The sequence below is a fragment of the Portunus trituberculatus genome, chromosome 12 (genome assembly GCF_017591435.1).
Source record: "Portunus trituberculatus isolate SZX2019 chromosome 12, ASM1759143v1, whole genome shotgun sequence".
Lineage (NCBI taxonomy): Eukaryota > Metazoa > Arthropoda > Malacostraca > Decapoda > Portunidae > Portunus > Portunus trituberculatus.
The window spans coordinates 1,265,029-1,285,538 of record NC_059266.1 but is presented as its reverse complement, the minus strand read 5'-3'; the positions used below and the strand labels follow the sequence as shown (position 1 = coordinate 1,285,538).

Sequence of the window (20,510 nt, the reverse complement as noted above, 5' to 3'; positions counted from 1 at the left end):
TTTACCTGGAATGCGCTGTGATGTGTGATTTCCCTTTGTTATTCTTCCTTTTTATTTAACTTTTCCTTACTTCTCTTACGTCAATTGTGTTATAATGTTGTGTGATTTTCTCTTCGTCTTCCTCTTTCTCCTTTGTTAGTTTCTTAATTGGTTTGTTAGTTAGCTCTTCCTCTCCTTTGTTCTCTTTCTTTTAACCTTCATTTCTTTTTTCTTTTTTTTTTTTTTCTCTTGTTTTCTGGGAACTGTTTATCTTTCTTTCTTTCTTTCTTTTTTTTTCTCTCTCTTTCTTTCCGTCTGTCTGTACTCGTATGTTCTTTACCTGCCATCTTTCTTATTTTCTTTCTTTCTTTCTTTCTTTCATTCTTCCTTCCTTCCTTCTTTCTTTATGTCAGTCTGTTTTGCCTGTCTTCCTGTCTATCTATTTTTTCTTCCTGTCTGTCACTTTCTGCACGTTTTATTCTTCACTAACATTCCCAGAGCCTTCCTTTTTTGACCCCTGTTTCTATCTTCCATTTATCTATTTATTTTCACTTTAGTCTACCTTCACCACGTTTTCTCCTTCAAGATTTGCAGGAGGACTAAGCTGTTTACCGTCTTCACCATCTTGAGGAGCGTGCAGCATCGAATTCTGGCTTATCACGTTAATTTACCACGCTGCTTTGTCACGCTCACATACCATTCACGCCTCCCACGTCTGACTCAGTTCTGGCGAGTCCAAATTTGTGTTCACCAAGCAAAGATTTGAAAATATTTATATAGCCTTTAATTTTGGGTAATCTCTCTAGCTCTCTCTTCACTTACTGGCAGTTTAAATGATTTTTTTTATTCGTTTTTGTTGCCTTAGACCTTACGTAAACAGAATATCAATGTTTTTTTTTATTCGTTTTTTATCTGTCTGTCTGTCTGTCTGGTTTTCTGTCTATCTATATTTTTTCTGTGTTCCTCTTTCGTAAACAGAATATCAACGTTTTTCATTAATTCTCTCTTTCTTTCTGCCTCTCTGTCCTCCTGTCTATCTATCCTTCTTCTAGTGTTCCTCTTACGTTAAAAGATATCAATGTTAGTTTCTTTTTTTTTATTAAGTTTGTCTGTCTGTCTGTCTGCCTGTCTGTCTCTCTTCCTTTCTATCTATCTTTCCTCCTCTTACGTAAAAAGATATCAATGTTATAGCTTCTTCCTTTAATTCTTGCTGTCTGTCTGTCTTCATGTCTGTGTTTCTTCCTGGTATCTATCTTTCCTCTTCTTTTTATGGCTGTTGTTGTAGTAATACTAGTGTTCCTTTTTGTTGCCCTGCTATTGTCGTTATGTAAAAATCTGAACCTTGTCAATTGTTTTGTTTATGGCTACTGTTGCGCTGATATTAGTGTTTATGTTGGCGTTAGTGTTGTTGTATTCTTTTGTTAGTAACGAGAGCCACTGGGAATATTGACTGTACGGACACACACTGCAGAAAAGAGAGACTATGGTTTTACTTTATCTTTTCTATACACTAAAGGTATTAAAGAGAGTGTAGTGTGAATGTAAGTATCCAGAAAGCTGTTCGTGATTTTGGAAGGTGTGTTATGGTGAAAGGGTTAAAGTTTGCATTCTCAAAGTATTTGTGTTTATGAGAATGTGCACAACGAATAACTCTAACGATATGACTAGTTGAAAAAGATGAGCAACGAGACTTTGTCCTGATCAACTGTTTCATCTTATCTGCGAATAACTCTAACCATATGACTAGTTGAAAAAGATGAGCAACGAGACACTTCCTAATCTACACTGATCAACTATTTCATATCTGTCTATCTCTTTGGGTATTTTCGGGTATTAATCAATTCTTTTTTTTATATATGATTAGTTGAAACAGATGAGCAACGAGACACTTCCTAAACTACACTGACCAACTATTCCAAACCTCTATCTCTTTGGTATTTTTGGGTATTAAACCTCTTTTTTTATATATGATTAGTTGAAACAGATGAGCAACGGACACTTCCTAAACTACATTGACGAACTATTTCAAATCTCTATCTTTCTTTCTTTCTTTTTTAGGTATTGAACAACATTTTTTTAACATTTTTAGGCCTATCTTCGTGTAAAAAATAGACATAAATGATGACATGGGCTACGTCTTGCCAGGGACAGCCCAGGTTGGAGGCCCGGCAGAGGCACACAAGCGTTAGCCAATGTCCTCCCCTTGGCGTCAATAGAATGCATAAATAGTATAGATTGGCAGCTGGAGCACCCTTGAGTAGCCTGGCAATGATGAGTTACCCGTAATGACACAGCTGCCTCCTTAGCGTAATGGTTAGCACGCGCGGCTCACAGCTTAGACCTTTACGTTTCGATCCCTAGAAAGGTGGAGGCGTGATGGCACAAGGCAGCTCTCACCTCCTCACCTTCCTCACCTCCTCACACGCGCATTAGAAACACCTGGAACTCTAGAAACACTCGAAATAATTTATAGTACCCAATACCAATACATAGACTTAAACATGTCCAGTTTTCTCCTCTTACATGAATAAAAAAGAAATGCATGGAATATGTGAGTGATTTGTTGGCGGTCTATTTCAAGCAGCAGTGGATTAATTTTGGGATCTGACACCTGTCCTTATAAAAATCTCGAAGCTTTATCCGAGGCGATGCTCTCTTTGTATGTCAATGTGAGCTCTGAGCGTGAAGGAGCGATGGCTTTATTTATTACATACAATAGATAATATGAAATAGATAAATACACACAAAAACAACAAAATAAATATACGCATGTAGATTAAAAAAAAAGTATATGAGCAACATATGATTAAAATAGAAAAAAAGGTTTGAAAAATATAATGGCCTGGTATCTTCTTTCACACAAAACTACCTGCACCTTGCTACACATTCATTCTTCATTCAAGATTTAGAATTGTGAAAAGAATATGATGACTCCTGTACCAACCATGGAGTCCTCTTTCATGGCAATCCTTTATTAACACTGAGAGAACTGGGAATGAAAATAAAAACCACCTTGAGGACACAGAGGTAGAATAGGCTGTGAATGTCCTTTGTATTCCCTTGTATTCCCTTTCCATCATCATTTATAACATTTCTATCGACAAACACTTTCACTCAAATGGTCAAATAATATCAACTTCCCCTCCACGTTCTGTTCTCACCCACGTCTCTTTTTGTTTCCTTGTTTCTCTTTTTTTTTGACTATCTTTCGAATATCTTCACTAGTTTGGACATTTTATTTCCGTATGTTCCTGTACCAGCCAAGGAATCCTCTTTCATGTCCATCCTTTATTAAAACTGAGAGAACTGGGAATGATGATAAAAAATAGGCTGTGAATGTCCTTTGTATTCCTTCGTATTCCGTTCCATCATCATTTACAAGACTATTTCTATCGACAAACACTTTCACTCAAATGGACAAATAATGTCACTTGTTTCCTTGTTTCTCCTTCCGTGTCTACTATACAAGTACCTTTTTTTTATTATCTTTTCAATATCTTAACTAGTTTGGACCTTTATTTCCGCGTGTTTCATCTTTATACGTCCATTTTTCGTTATTCACTCACTGATTAAAAGACGCACTGAAAAAAAAGCCGCTACTGAGAAAAGCCCCATTAAAAAAGAAATGTAAAAGAGCCCATTGAAAAAAAAAAAAAGCCTGCTGAAGGAAAGGGACACTGAAATAACAAGGCAGTGAAAAAGAACCCCTGAAAAAAATAGGTTAAAAATAAAGATCCACTGAAAAGATAGTGAAGAAAGACCCAGTGAAAAAAAAGACATCATATAAAGACCCACTGAAATGAAACACTGTAAAAAAGACCCACTGAAACAAAAACACGGTAAAAAAGACCCACTGAAACAAAAACACGGTAAAAAAAAAGACCCACTGAAACAAAAACACGGTAATAAAAGACCCACTGAAACAAAAACACGGCAAAAAAGACCCACTGAAATAAAAAAAAATTAAAAAAGACCCACTGAAACAAAAACACGGTAAAAAAAAGACCCACTGAAACAAAAACACGGCAAAAAAGACCCACTGAAATAAAAAAAGATTAAAAAAGACCCACTGAAACAAAAAACACGGTAAAAAAGACCCACTGAAACAAAAACACGGTAAAAAAACCCCACTTAAACAAAAACACGGCAAAAAAGACCCACTGGAATAAAAAAAAAACTGAAAAAGACCCACTTAAACAAGAAAATTGTAAAGACCCACTGAAAAAAAAAATAAATAAAATAAAAAAAATAAAAATCTCAATGAAAAAACAAACAAAAGATAAACAAATGAAAATAAAATGCTCCAAAGTCCCCAAGAAGCACCAGTTGTTGATCCGGATTGTCACAAACACGTATGGATTTGTTGTGGTGCAAAAAACGTCTCGGGGCCATAAATAACACGAAGATGCGGATTTTTGCCACGCTATTACATCCTGAGAATCGATGAATAATTTTGCATCGAATGTATTACGTGATGTTTGTTCGTCTAATGGTACGAAAATAGGGCAGGATGGGTGGGGAGATGCTTTGGGTGGGGTGGAAGAGTGTGTGTGTGTGTGTGTGTGTGTGTGTGTGTGTGTGTTGTTGAAGTACTGGTGTGTGGGAGGAGAATGAGCCAGTGTTTTGGTATGTGTTATGGCATTCGTGTGTGTGTGTGTGTGTGTGTGTGTGTGTGGGAGTGTTGAGTGTTTAGCAGTGTGGGTGTGTGTGTGGGAGTGGTGGACAAGAGGGAAGTGTTTAGGATGTGGAGAGGAGAGAAGGATGGGATAATGCTGAGCTATCCTTTGTGCATGTGGAGTAATGTGGGTGTGCGTTAGCTGATGGATAAGTGAGATGTGATGTGGAGGAGAAGGGAAGTTTTGGGGATGTCTTAGATGTGGGGCGATGTGGATGTGTCTGGATGGAGGACAGAGAAGCAGTATTTATGAACTTTTTTATATAAGAGGGGAGGACTGGCTTAGGGCAACAAAAGATCAAGAAAAAGATCCACTCAATCGCCAGTGTCCTTACAGAATCGATAGTTAGCCAAAGGAAAAGTGACAAGAAATGGATGAACACGGAAATCTTGGCATGTCTTAGCTGAAGGCTGGTTTGATATGCAGGTATTGCAATGTGGAGCTAGTAATGCAAGAGGGAAAGTTTAGGAAGACCAGTTGCATATGGATCAGTGTGTGGATGAGTGTGTAGAAACGAGAATCACTAGAATATGGAGGTGTGGACGTGAGGTGTACTGTGGGAGTGTGTAGGCGGAAGTGTAGAAATGTTAGGGGAAGGACAGTGATGAATGATGAGTGAAGGGGCAGTGATGGGTGTGTATGGGAGGGTATCGCGTGAGGTAAAGAGCAATGGGATGTAGGGTATGTGGGGAGAGGAGTGTTAGGCAGTGTAGGGTGTAGGGTGAGGGAGAAGTACTGGGGAGGGGTGTGGAGGCGTGTGGATGCAGGTTCAACTGTTGGGAGGAAATATGCTGAAGGGTAATTTATCAGTATGTCAGTGTGTTTGTCATGCGCCTTTTACTCATTTATACTCGTGTGGCTCCTTCCTTTCCTCCTCTCTCTCTCTCTCTCTCTCTCTCTCTCTCTCTCTCTCTCTCTCTCTCTCTCTCTCTCTCTCTCTCTCTCTCTCTCTCTCTCTTTCTTTCTTTCATCTGGTGTCGTAATCAACACCTTCCCTCCCCTACCTCACACAGCGTCACCTCATCCTAGAATCCTTCACGCATATTTTGACGTGACTAGATTGTAGGTATAAATATTACCCACTGCAGTAAGCCGCCAAGTGTGAGTTATCGGGAATCCATAGCGAGAGGGAGAGAGAATTCAAGGCGCAGCTCGGAAACCATCCACGACATCCTCCTTAGTATGGATCACGCCTGGATTGGACTTGGATTACACCTGGATTTACCGGAGCAAACCCCATCCTGAGTTTAGCAAGGCACCGGTTCGCTTTGTGCTCTCCTATTCAGCCAATGAGCGCGCGTGCCGTCCATTGAGCGCCTGTGGGTTACGTGACGGTCTGTGGGAAGGGCGACGGGGTGTTGGCGGCGACTTCAGTGTGCGGTGAGGGACGTGGCGTGGCGGTGTGGCAGTGTGGCGGTGTGGCGCGGTGTGACTCTCGAGCGGCTGAGCGTGTGTGGCCCTCACCTGCAGAAAGCCAGGAACATAGCGTCGCGTTGGAAGTGATCTAGTGCCTGTTGTTCCTGGAAACTTGAACGTAACATTGCATCGTAAAGAAAACTGGAAAAAAAAAGAAATAGCCGATACGATTACACGACTAGAAGAGACACGAGGGAAGTAGCGCAATGCCTGAGTAACTTAGTCTTGGTAACAGTATGACATGATAGTAACGCACATTCAAGTGAAGGAAAAAAACTACGGGCACTGCACTAAACTTCTCCATCACTTTACTGTCATAGGTGGCATTGAAGCTGTACTCTAAACTGACACTAGTCTACTTCGCCAAGAGAGGGAACCAAAGCAGTCAGATTAACTAGCACATCTCAGCGTGACTCCAAACGTGATTCCAGGAGAGATAATGAAGGGGCAATGTACAAATCAACCCCACCTGATAATTACTGGTCTACTGACGTGATTCTTGCAGACTGCGAGTAAATTAGGTGTGTGTGAGACAGTGACACACCAACACACTTACCAACCTCACCTCTCACCAAGCAATTACTGTTCTACTGATGCGATTTCCTGTAGGTTAAGATTGAGTAGCATTAATATACGAGAGAAAAGCAGTAAACAGATTAGAGAAACAAAAATACGAGTCTTGAAATGAAAGGAAAATAGTAGTAAAGTATTTTTAATGCAAGAGAGGAAGCAGTCCAAGGGCAACAAAAAATAAAGAGAAAACTCCACTTAATTGCCAGTCCCCTTGCAGATCAACAGTCAGCCGAAAGAAAAGGACAAATGTCTTGAAAATAGTAGTGATATAAATCCAGTGTGATGGACAAGGTGTGGTTTTATCAAGAGGCATAAGAATAAAAATACAAGTCTAAAAGAAAAAAAAAACAGTGAACACATCAAAGGAACAAACATACACATCAACACAAGGGCACACTAACCTCACCTTGAAATTATTGCCCTGCTGATGTGATTGCTGCAGATTACCAGTGAACAAGGTGTGCGTGAGGCAATTAGTGGGACGCACCAACACACGGGCACACCCAACACCAAGTGCCAATTAGAGTGCCGTGAGTAGCCGCCACAGTCTCGAGGACAAGGTCACTTAAGTGAAAACGAGGCGAGGGTCAGGAATTCTGTCAGTGCAAGGCCAGTGTGACAGACAGAACGGGGTTACATTAAGAGCACGGCAAGAGATTAACCTAACCTAACCTAACCAAACCTCCACTAAAATCTCAGAAACACAACAAAAACACAAAAATCACAGTCATTAGATCTTGTCCTTTTAGCCCATAAATTACCGTGAAAAGCCCACATGGTATAAATAAAAAAAAAGGAAGAAATAGGAAAAAAAGTCTTAAATGGGAAGAAAGCATTAAATAGAAGAAAGAAAAATTGAAGAAGAAGAAAAAATAGAATAAACAAGTAAAGAATAAGAAAACCATTAAACAACAAATAATATAATATAGCGAAAAAAATTGAAAGGAAAGAGAGAAAGTAAATAAATGATAGAAAAGAGAAGAGAGAGAGAAAGTGAACAAGTTAAAAGGGAGGAAAGGAGAACATTTAGAGAGAAAGAAAACAATCAAACAAATCATAAAAGAGAAGGAAAAGACAAACATAAACAGGAAATAAAAGAAGAGAAGAAAAGAAAACGGTAAAAAATAGATATAAACGAAAAAAAACAAAAACAAATAAACACGTGAAAAAGGACGAATAAAATAGAAAGCAAACGATAACAAGAGGAACACCATACGCAAGCCGTGATAAAGAAGAAAAGTGGAAAACAATAAGTAAACAGGAGGAAAGATAAAGCCGTATCGATTGTACCTTCTTTTTATCCTCTTCCTTCAATAGTTTTCTTCGATTGGGACACCTTCAGGGACCGGCGGGGCAGAAGATCACACACACACACACACACACACACACACACACACACACACACACACACACACACACACACACACACACACACACACACACACACACACACACTTTTATTCTCATATTTTTTCTCCATTTGTACTTTTGAAAGAAGCGACCAGTAGTAGTAATAGCAGTAGTAGCAGTAGTAGCAGTAGTAGTGGTGGTGGTGGTTGTAGTGGTAGCAGTAGTTAACAAAGTACAAACAGAATTATAAGAATCTCGTATTAGAATAGAAAATAAGACAAAAATACAAGAAGCTTTCGAAAAAAAAACGAATAAATAATGATATGTATTGAAAATTAGAGGAATATGAATCAATAATAGATAAAAAAATTGAAATAGAAAGATCCTGAACGCAATTTATTATATCATGGTTATTATTGTAACATTATTAACACTGATACAACACCATCAGTAAGAAAACCGAAGTGAAAACCAACACAAGTAAAAACAACACAACCTTCACACACGTAAAATTCACTGACTATTTGTGCACTAATTTTACTGTATTATTATATAGACATGCTGTATTTCTATTAAAAAGGAAGCCAAGGAGAGATATAATGGAAACAAGAAAAAACAGCAACAAAAACTGTCGTTATTCATACAGACACTCACTCACGCGCCTCGTTTCTGTATTGTTATCTATAAAGAGTCATTAACACTTATCATATTACCATTGAGAGAGAGAGAGAGAGAGAGAGAGAGAGAGAGAGAGAGAGAGAGAGAACTAGCATAGAAAAAACAGTAATACCGCAGCATTCACATTTACACTCAACATTTCTATAACATTTTGTATTCTATCATTTTTTATACAATCTTTAAAACGCACTATATTACATAAAAAAAAACAGGAAAACTAATAGATACAACGAACACAAACACGAGAAAGAAACAGTAACACAACACTCACTTTGTCACTCCCCACAAACACACACACAGTCAGTAAGGAAAGACTGTCAGCCATACTCAAACAGTCACGCCCCACCGGCCACTACCCTGAAGAACCACCAACACCCACTTAGCCAACCATGAAACGCTATGACCCTCTCAAGAACTTCGTCAAACCGGCCAACGCTGACATCTCCCTGCCTCGCTACACACCAAGCACGCCAGCCTACCGCCGCTCCTCTTTCTCTCCAATCACCCCAGTCCGCCTCCCCTCCACCCGCCACCCCTCAAGCCTCCTCCCCTCCGCCCACCACCCCCCAGAAGTCAGACATGTGACTCAGTTCCAGGTAAAGGCATTTGTTACCTGCCTACGCGATGGTTGGTCAGGGAGGCAACGGTGGCATATTGGCGTGTACCTTATTTCTGTTGCCTCTAGGACTGTGTGGGTTTGTGTTGATGATGATCGTTGTTTGTGGCTTATTTATTTCTAGTTTAATAATATTTTCCGAATTGTTTACAACTTTCAGACGCTTTTCCACGGCAGCTTCTTAAATATGTGGTTCAGTAGGTTAGAAAAGGTGATATTTACCATTTATTCCATCGTTTGTGTGTACATGCAAATCGTTTTTTTATTTTCATTTTTTCTTTCTCAGTGCTTCGAATGTTGATTGACTGTAGCACTGTAGAACTTAACCCCTTCAATACTGACACGCATTTCTACCTTGATTTTTTGGTATGATTAGACAATTTTATTTGCATTAGGAAAGATTTATGGAGGTCAAAACACTGATGGCCAGAGTCTTTACTATTCTAACCCCAACATGTTTCTGAAGCTATGGCCAAAATAGTAATCAGAATGAATATGAAAACGCGTCCTGGTACTGAAGAGATTAAGGGAAAGTCTTAGATATTTTGAAACGTTTGTTCTCACATCAGTACTGGTATGAAGGCCACAGGGAATAAAAGTCTATTGGTGCTTGGTAGTGTTTGAGGGAAGCGTTCATCTCTGTCGAGCGGCGGAGATCGCAGTGGCAGGAGAGGTTCGTGCCTCGCGTGCTGAGAGAGATTATCCTCTGACTGCGACGCAATGACACTTATCTTTTCTTCACTCTTGTGATTTTGCTGAGTGGAAATGTTACTAGAGGGAGTGAAAGCGTCTTAATGCACCACTAAACGTTTTGGTGTATTATTCAGTTACTTTAATAGACTTAAGTAAAATTAAAGGTGTATTTTGAAGGGGTGTCATCATTATTGTAACACGGACTCAACTCTTCTAATAGGCTTTAGTGAACGTTACTGGGATTTTCAGGGTCGTTTATTTGGTTGTAGTGATAAGCTAATCATCATTCCACACTTTTAACAGGCTGGAGTGAAATTTATTATAGTTTTAAATGGTGTTTTTCATCATTCTTACTGTATTTCACCAATGGTTCTGCGCTCTACAGGAAGTTAATTGTTGTTACTAAGGATGGTTCTAGAATACTGCAATGAAGGAAACAAAGATCTTAAAGATGTTTTTATTATTCTTGTCATGATTCAATAAAAAATCTGCGCTTTTTTTTATAAGTTCTAACGAATAATTTGCAGGCTTTTTAATGGTATTTCTTCACTCAACCAGTAATTCAACCAGGATTTTACTTCCCTTCCCTCCTTCTCCCATTCTTCCCTTTTCACTAGTACTTCATCTCCTCCTCCTCCTTCCCTGTCTCTTCCTCTTCCCTCTCTCTTTCTCTCCCTTCCCCTCCGTATTCCTTTTTTTTTCCTCCATCTCCCTCTTTCTTTCTTCCTTCCCCTCCCTATTCCTTTCTTTCTTTCCTCCACCTCCCTCTTTCTCTCTTCCTTCCCACCATATCCCCTCTGCTCCTTACCCACCTCCACCCACCTCTCCCTTCACGAACACTAAACACACCTGCTCTCTACCACATAGGTGAGGAAGACAGTCGAGACACTCTTCTTCCGGGACAACAAGCGACGCATTGACTTCGTGCTGGTGTTCAAGGATGACGGGGACGAGGAGCTGGCAGAGAGGAGGCGCGTCTTCCAGGAGAACTTGATGGAGGAAGGCCTGGAGCTGGAGACTGAGGATAAGACGGTGAGTGGTGAGATGGTGGTGGTGGTGGTGGTGGGAGGGTGATAGTGGTGAGATGAAGGGAGGGATGTTATTCTTTTTGTTGTTGTTGTACTATTGCTACTGCTACTACTACTACTGCTGCTACTACTACTACTGTTACTACTAGCAGCAGCAGTAACAGTAGTAGTAGTAGAAGTAGTAGAAGTAGTAGTAGTAGTAGTAGTAGTAGTAGTAGTAGTAGTAGTAGTAGTAGTAGTAGTAGTAGTAGTAGTAGTAGTAGTAGTAGTAGTAGTAGTACTAATACTAATAATAGCATCAGCACCAGCAATAGTGGTAGCATCAACAGCAACAACAACAACAACAGTAGCAGCAGCAGCAGCAGCAGCAGCAGCAGCAGCAATAGTGGTAGCAGCAACAGCAGCAACAACAACAGTAGCAGCAGCAGCAGCAGCAGTCACAAAACAAACAACAGACTCACAAATCAGATAAGAACCATTTCGGGACCAAGAAGTATTAATTTTGCGTGGCTGGGAGCGAGTGTGGGCGGAGAGGCGGGGCGAAAGTTCAGGATGACGTCAGAAACCTTGGTGACATCACGGGTACTGTCATGTGATTGGCTCGGCGGGTGATGCAGGTGTGACGTCACTGATGGCGTGGACAAATATTCGGAATCACTTTCGTGCCGCACCTCTAAAAAAGGGCTGTACTTCAAATCACACTGGTTTTTATGGGTTTTTACGATTCTAGTGACAGATTAAGGATATTTCCACATTATTAACATGAGAAACACTTTTAAGAACTCGTCTGATCATCTCTGCGGCGATTATATGATTTCAGTGAAGGATTAAAGATATTTCTATATTATCAACAGGAGTAGCATTTTTAAGAACTCAGCTGGTCATCTCTGTGGTGTCTATTTACGATTCTAGTGACAGATTAAAGATATTTCTACATTATTAACAGAAGAAACACTTTGAGGAACCCGGCTAGTCATCTCTGTGGCCTCAGTAATCGTGGTGGTAGAGCAAAGATTTCAGAATACAAGCGGCGTGGTCCTTTGATGGGAAGATTAAGGATAAATCAATGGGTGTCAATATCTTGCACGAGTTGATATGTGGTGTCAGAATGCATCGTGTGTCTTGCGTCGGTATCGAATGTTGCTTTGGTGTGAGATTGAAAGCGGTATTGTTTATTTATTTATTATTTTTTAATTAAGTAAATTGTGGAGTTTTATTTCGTTGTTGTTAGTTGTTGTGTTGTGTTATAAAGCGGTTTTGATGCTGCTACTGCTGCTATTGCTGTCTTTCTTACTACTACTACTACTACTACTACTACTACTACTACTACTACTACTACTACTACTACTACTACTACTACTACTACTACTCTCTCTCTCTCTCTCTCTCTCTCTCTCTCTACTACTCTCTCTCTCTCTCTCTCTCTCTCTACTCTCTCTCTCTCTCTCTCTCTACTACTACTCTCTCTCTCTCTCTCTCTCTCTCTCTCTCTCTCTCTCTCTCTCTCTCTCTCTCTCTCTCTCTCTCTCTCTCTCTCTCTCTCTCTCTCTCTCTCTCTCTCTCTCTACTACTCTCTCTCTCTCTCTCTCTCTCTCTCTCTCTCTCTCTCTCTCTCTCTCTCTCTCTCTCTCTCTCTCTCTCTCTCTCTCTCTCTCTCTCTCTCTCTCTCTACTCTCTCTCTCTCTCTCTCTCTCTCTCTCTCTCTCTCTCTCTCTCTCTCTCTCTCTCTCTCTCTCTCTCTCTCTCTCCTCTCTCTCTCTCCACAGCAATCACAAGACGGCGAGACTTACTTTGTCAAAATCCACGTTCCCTGGGACTTGCTGGCGCGCTATGCTGAGATTATGAAGTTGAAGAAACCCATCAAGGTATGTGGTGTGTGGTGTGTGGTGTATGGTGGTGTGGTGTGCGGCTCTTAAGAATGTTTGTATTTCTACTTTACTTTTTTATTTTCTTTCTTTCGTTCTTTATTTTTTCGTCTATTGTGGTGTCTTTTTTTCCTCTCATGTGGTGTGAAGTGGTTTATATCCTATTTTTCCTTTCTTTTCTGTATTATTTCTCGTAAAGTGTGGTGTGAGGGTTGTGAGGAGTGTCTATACCCTCCTTGTCTGGTGTGGTGTGGTGTGAAGTGGTGTGTGTGTTATAAAGCTTCTATATCAGCATCACCCCTTCATTTTCGTCCTTTTTCCATATTACAGTGATGTGGTGCTTGGTGGTGTGTGGTGGCGTGTGGTCTAATGTGTTCTTTTATATCATTCTTTTACTTAGGTTCTTTTCTCCATATGTGTGATGTGCTGTGGTGTGCGTATATGCCAGTGGCGTCTGGTGTGTGGTGGTGTGTGGTTTGTGGTCTTTTGATGTGATGGTTTTCTATTGTACCTTTATTTTGGTCTTTATATCGTATTATGATTTATGGTGTGTGGTGGTGTGTGGTGATGAGGCGTGTGGTGTGATGGTGTGGTGGTGTTGTTGTGGTTCGTGGTCTTGTAATATGTCTGTCTTCTTTCTCTTCTTATCATTAATTTCTTTCTATCATCATTTTGTGTGTGGTGTAAGTACTCGTCCTGCAATGGTGTGTGGCCTGAAAGTACTTATTTTTCTATTTCCTCCTTTTATTTTTGTACTTTTCCATATATAAGTGAGAGGATAAGTAGGTAAGTAGATCTAGGGATATGTGTAGTGACTCAGAATTAAGTAGTAGTTGAATGGAGTTTCATAGTGATGGTAGAGTGGTAGGAGGATGTGGAAGATGAGGAGGAGAGGATGATGGAAGAGGAGGAGAAAGAGGAAACGGAGATGTAGCATTAGGGAAAGGAAAGAATAATTGTTTTTTTCATTCCTTCTATACATTCCTGAAATCCTCAATACAGTTTAAAAGATTCACGTTTATTTATTGATTTATTGGTGTGTGCGTGGGAGAGGAAGAGAGCTTTTCCTGCAATGAATTTTGTGTTTTGATACTTTTTTGTCTCTCTAATTCATTGAAAGTAGAGTGATACTTGTCATTACTTTTTTTATCTTTAACTTCTCTCCTAACATGAAATTACCACCGTGCATGACTGTTTAGTGTTAGTATGTAGCACACACACACACACACACACACACACACACACACACACACACACACACACACACACACACACACACACACACACACACACACACACACACACACACACACACACACACACACACGAGGACAAAGATGTGTAGGAATACGTAATAAACCAATAAATCAGTCGAATTCATTACCTGAGGAAGTGGTGTGTGTGTGTGTGTGTGTGTGTGTGTGTGTGTGTGTGTGTGTGTGTGTGTGTGTGTGTGTGTGTAAAATATTAAATATGATACAAATAGAACACACGAACACACACACACACACACACACACACACACACACACACACACACACACACACACATATACACACATACAGATGAACAACACGTATTTTTTTGCACTACCCTTAACTGTATGGTAGGTAACTGTATATAGAAGTGTAGATATTAAACTGTATGTCTTTGAACGTTGAATATTGTAAGTTTATCATTATTACCACTGTTATTTACCTATTCTCTATTCATTTGTGAGTGTTACATCTATTACTCCCCTTTCATATTTACTAACCTAATTAACAATACGAGTAAATAATGGAATATATCTCATGACATAATTAATTCACTTACTATTGCACACTTAAGTAGATATTTTGCTGTATAAGTAATGAAGTATTTTGCCATTGTGTATAATTAAGTCATTGTTCATGTGTTCTTAAAAAAAAAAAAGTTGAAGAAATAAAGGCGATGATGGATTAAGTCTTCACCTCTCTGCTTCTTCTCTCTCTCTCTCTCTCTCTCTCTCTCTCTCTCTCTCTCTCTCTCTCTCTCTCTCTCTCTCTCTCTCTCTCATCTGTTCCGCACTTTTTTCTTCCTGTCTCCTTTTTTTTATCTGTCCTTTTCTTGTTTCTTTTTTCTTTCGTTCTCTATTTTCTTATTCATCTTTTCTTTTTACTTTCTTTTTCCGTTTCTTTCTGTTTCTTTTCTTTCTTTTTCTCTTTCCTTCCCTCCTTTTTCTTTCTTCTTCCTTTCTTCTTTCTCCTTATCTATTTTCATTCCTTTCTTTCTTTCTTTCTTTCTTCTCTCTCTTTCCCATTCATTCTTTCTTCTTATCTATTTATATTCATTCTTTACCTTTTCTTTTCTATCTTTTCTGTTTCTTTTCTGTTCCTTTTCTCTTCTTTCCTTCTTCCTTTTCTTTCTTTCTTTTCTTCCCTTTCTTTCACTTTTCTTTTTATCATCCTTTTCTTTTTTCTTTCTTCCCCTCCCCCTCCCCCTCTCTCTCTCTCTCTCATGGTGGTTTTCTATTTCCCGCTACACAGAGATTTATTGTGATACGAGGCGGCGAAGTCTGGGTAAGTGACAAGGAAGGCTGAGAGAATTGGCCGTGTCTGTACCGCTGTGGTCTGTGTTATGCCTTATCCCTGCATCGTCCCCCTTGAGTCCCTTGCTGCCTTACCATTATTACTCTTCCTGTTATAGTTGTTATTATTACTACGGTTGTTTAAATATGCTTGCTGCTCTTGCCTTTGTCTGTTTGTCTGTCTGTCTGTCTGTCTCTCTCTCTCTCTTTCTTTGTTTCGGTCTGTTTCTGTCTATTCTTTTCTCTTTGCTTTGTGTTTCTGGTTTCTTTCTTTCTTTCTTTCTTTTTCTTCTCTTTTGTATATTTTTTCCTCTTTTACTGTCTATATATCTGTGTATTTCTCTTTGTCTCTCTCTCTCTCTCTCTCTCTCTCTCTCTCTCTCTCTCTCTCTCTCTCTCTCTCTCTCTCTCTCTCTCTCTCTCTCTAACAGACAAAATAATTAAACAAAATAAATAACTTTTTAAACTTTTTCTAAACAATCTTTTTAATATACATTTTTCTCGAGCGCCGGTTTTTCATTATTTATTCTTTTAGTAAACTTTGATTTTTCTGCTTAAATGATGAAATGCAGTGTTTTTGAGGTATTTTTAGTGGTTGACGTTGTTATTATTATGTTTTTTTCTATTTCATTTGACATTCTTTTAACATTTTCTTCCTTTTCAAAGCCACATTTTTTTTTCAACTCAGTGTTTTTGTCAGCTTTATAAACTTGTCTGTTTTTTTATGGTAAGACATTTTTTTAATCTTTTTTCTATTTTTTTTTTTTTTTTTAATTTTTACGAGGGTTTTTGTCTTTTAAGTATTTTTAAGACATTTTTCCTTGTCTCTTATGTGTTTTAAAAAAGTAAAGAGTGTTAATGAATTTGTTTCTAAACTTGATGTGCTTGTTTTAGATTTATGGATGCACTTTTAAGATGGAAGTTTCGTTGATGTGTTACTATTATTTTTCTCTCCTTGGTTACTTTTCGTGTTATGTTCTCACGTATTTCAGATTTGTAAATTTTTTCGTACTTTCTCAAATTTTCTTCTATTTTTTATTGTTTGGCTTTTACTTTTTTGTCTCCTTGCATTTAAGTTTCTACATTTACTCTTTTTTTTCGTATTTTTTTTAATGTTTGAATCCTTTGCGTTGGCAGTCTTGTATTTTCTTTTTCATTATTACAGTTTTAATTTCCTTTAGTTTTCATTACTTTAGTATTATTCATTATTTTTCACCCTTTCATTATTTTTATGATTATTCTTTTCATTTTTGTCTTTCGTGAGTCATTTTACCAAACACTCCTTACTTTATTTACTTTCACTCTAAGTTAATCACTGTAAGTCACTATTACCTACGATGTTGTGATATAAACACTGGTATTCACCATCACTAACACTAAAACATTGTCAACACAGTAACCAACCACTCATCACTATCCGTTCCTTTCTCTCACCTCCACACTCACCATCACTAAACTTGCCACACTGTACTATGTAAAAAATGATGTTTACACTATTAATTTTAACTCGGTAACTCATAAGTCTTCATATGTCACAACACATTCACTATTATGATCCCTCTATGTTCACAGTACTTTTAAATTCTTTACTTAAATGCCTACTTATAAATTAACCAACTTTTCACTACGTCCTCACCATCCACACACGTCCTGTTATCACTATCATCTTCACCATTGCATTCATCCTCACCATTAACACATAACTAAACTCTGTACTTGACTAAATATATACATTCACCATTTTTCCACCTCACTATTCATTTTCATTAGCCATACACATTAATTGTTCACCATCATGTATTTCGCCATCTTCATCATTGCACACAGACATCACTATTCCTAAATCTACTGTGTAGCTAAATAAATTATCATAATTTTCACTATCATCTTTCACCTCACCATTCACACCACACGTCACTATTCTTCAATCTATCACGTGACTAAATCCACTCATTTTCACCATTATTTTCCATCTGACTACTCTCACTCTCGTCACCATTCATTCATATCCACTATAAAAAATCCTTCTCATGTAATATTTTAATGGTGATCAATATAGACAATACATCTCTAATTATCACTATCATTCTTCCATCTCACCATCCCCATGAACTCCACACCTCTATTTACATCACTATAACCTAATTTCTCCTTTAAACTATAAGCTCTCTACCCTCTTACTCACTATTCACCATTCTCACCATCCCCTCGCCATCACTGTAACTCCACGCAGCTGTAGTCATCACCATGTCCTCACCATGTCACTGTCACCTTAGATTCTGTCCTTCACTATATTTACTGTAGTCTCCTCACTTCCCTAGGTGATGATAGTGAAGTAAGGTGTCTGTCTTTGCACTATACTTAGTCTCTCACCATATTTCTCTGTTCATAATCTAGTCCACAGTTACACTCCCTTCTTGACTTTCACCATCCTTCACTATTCCCTCACTATTCTTCTCTTATACATCATCTCTCATCATCCGACCTTCCTTCCTCACTATTACCCAAATAACTCTGACTATCATCTTAAGTCTTCCTCCCGTTCTTACCCTCTCACCATTCCTCTAACCGTCTACCCATCATCACCTGATCTAACATAACATTACCTTATCTAACTTAACCCCTTGAGTAATATGACCCGTTTCCATATTCATTCTGCTTACTGTTTGGTGATTGTATACAGCTTCAGAAATTCATGTGGGGTGATTAAAATAGTGAAGACTGTGGCCATTAATCTGCTGAACTCCATAGACCCTTTCTAATGTCAATAAAATGGTCTAATCGTACACAAATGTCAAGATAAAAATGTGTCCCAGTATCGAAGGGGTTAAGTTTACCTAACCTATGTTTACCTCGCCTAACCCAGTCTAACCTAACAAATAATCCCAACCTAACCTAACCCAATTCAACCTAACCTAACCTAATTCAACCAACCGTACTTCATCTTACATAATCTCAGCCTAACCTTACCTAACCTCATCGAACATAAATTATCCCAGCCTAACCTTACCTAACCTAACCTAACCTAACTCAACCTCATCTTACACAATCCCAGCCTAACCTTACCTAACCTAACCTTACCTAACCTAACCTAACCTTACCTAAATTCACCTAACCGCTAACCCACCTTACAAGTAGCTGGAGTGCTTCAAAATAAACAATACAAGCATCGCTGTGCACTGAGCCACTGCACGTGATGTAAGTAAACCATTGTAGAAGTGATCACTGTGTATCCATGTATTTATGTATGTATGTATTTATGTGTGTATATAAGAGTATAGAAATTTGTAAGTATAGATTTAGCACAGTCGCTTATGTATAGTGATATATGATAGTGAGTACTACTATTAGTGTTATTGTTATTGTTACTACTTCTTCGTGTATATATTTCTATTATTGTAGTGTTTTTCTTCTTTTTCTAGATCACAGTCTTAGCTTAAAGAGAAACTATCTTGGCAAGTTTGCTTTTAAGAGTTTTTTTTTTTCGCTAATGTCTAAAGTTTTTATTCTTTTTTATGGCTCGATAACACAATGATTTTTTTTTAATAAGGAAAGAATAAAATAAAATGATAAACATTTGCGTTCTGATTCATTAATTTACTTAGATATTAATCAATTTTACATATTAACTCCTCGGAAACGCGATAATTATAATAAATCTTACGTCACAAACAGAAAGAAGAAAAGAAACGAGATAACAAAAAAATCGATCTTTGAATATATTTTTACTTGTTTTTTTTTTTCAATTCCTCGTCCATAGCGGCGGGCATCAGCAGGTGTCTGTCTGTCTAATCATGTATACCGTGTGCGTATCATGACGGTAAGCGCACACACATGAAAACGTGTACGTGGTAAGCCATACATGAAATTTTAACCATGTGTGTTTACGTGTGTGTTAATTGCATGGTGTTCCGTGTGGGTGCGTGTGTGTTTCTGCATGACACTAATAATGATGCTTGTTTCCGCAGCTTCCTTTATGTCTAAGTGGTATAGGTAAGTGGATAGGTGGATATGCGTGTGGATTACCAAGGCAGGACATTACTCTTTCTAGCTTAGGGGAGTGGAAGGAGAGGAGAAGCGTTGTCTAAATAGAGCTGGATGTAGAATTCTTCAAGTTAAGCAAATGTGCAATCGAGATCAGAAGTGTTATTATCTGCGCTCTTCCATTGCCTAGCGTGTTCTCTCAGTCGTGAATCCCGTGACCTGCTGGGAATCTATTACAAAGTCTAGCAATCAATAGAGTCTTAAAACTAGCAATTCTCGACACTTAGAATAACAAATGAAGTTCTTATTAATTGTCCACAAGAAAGTAAGGGACTATTTATCATATTTTTGCAGTATCTAGTCAGTGTGACGTTTAGAGATGGGTGACGAGAAGAAAAAATATCTTGGTATTTTTAAAGAAACTTGACAAATAGCAAAGAAAAGGTTAATTAAAGGATTTATCAGAGGGGAAACACTAAACACAATCGAAAGGAGTGAAGCAAGTTCATAGACCTCTGACGCTTACTTTACACACTGCAGTGAAATAATGAAGCTTCGAAACTTAATTTCGTGTTTTGAAGCGCTTTGTTCTCTCGCGAGCACTATTTTGAAAAACAGAGATAATCAAAGTCTTAGTACTTTGTTAACAGACCAAACATATCGGACCTCTTACTAACAACCTTCTCTAATTTTTGTTTTGGCTACTACGCCTCTGCTACGCCCCTGCTGTACCCTGCATTCCTGTCGTCTCTACTACCTATCTACCTGGTCGTGTCTCCGCCTCTACAACACAACCTGGTTCCTGCATGTACCTGCTTTACCTCCTCGCCTTCTCTCTGCCTTCCGTGGACTGCAGAAGGACGATACAGATCAGAAGGGGCATGGTCTGTTCGGCTGGCTGGGGATGAAAGACCCGTTCCAGTACAACCACGATCGAATCCCCCCAGAGCCCAATTATTTCTCCACGGGGTTCTCCAGGTCACACATTGAACAGTGAGTGTCATCCAGTGTGTTGGGGTTGGTGGGACTCGTTAGGGTTATGTTTAGGTTTGTTGCTGTGATTGCTGTTGTGATTGGGAGATTTTGTGGGGAGTTTGTGTTTTG

At 38.8% G+C, this 20,510-nt stretch overlaps 1 protein-coding gene across 1 annotated transcript in view; it reads left to right on the top strand.

Moving 5' to 3' along the window:
* LOC123502608 (anoctamin-5-like) overlaps positions 1-20,510 on the top strand; it is a 66,432-nt gene that overhangs the window by 16,200 nt on the left and 29,722 nt on the right. The window contains exons 5-8 of the mRNA XM_045251772.1: positions 10,849-11,013; positions 12,776-12,874; positions 15,382-15,414; positions 20,263-20,399. Coding sequence (XP_045107707.1) covers positions 10,849-11,013; positions 12,776-12,874; positions 15,382-15,414; positions 20,263-20,399 — 434 coding nt within the window. The remainder of the gene's footprint in view (positions 1-10,848; positions 11,014-12,775; positions 12,875-15,381; positions 15,415-20,262; positions 20,400-20,510) is intronic.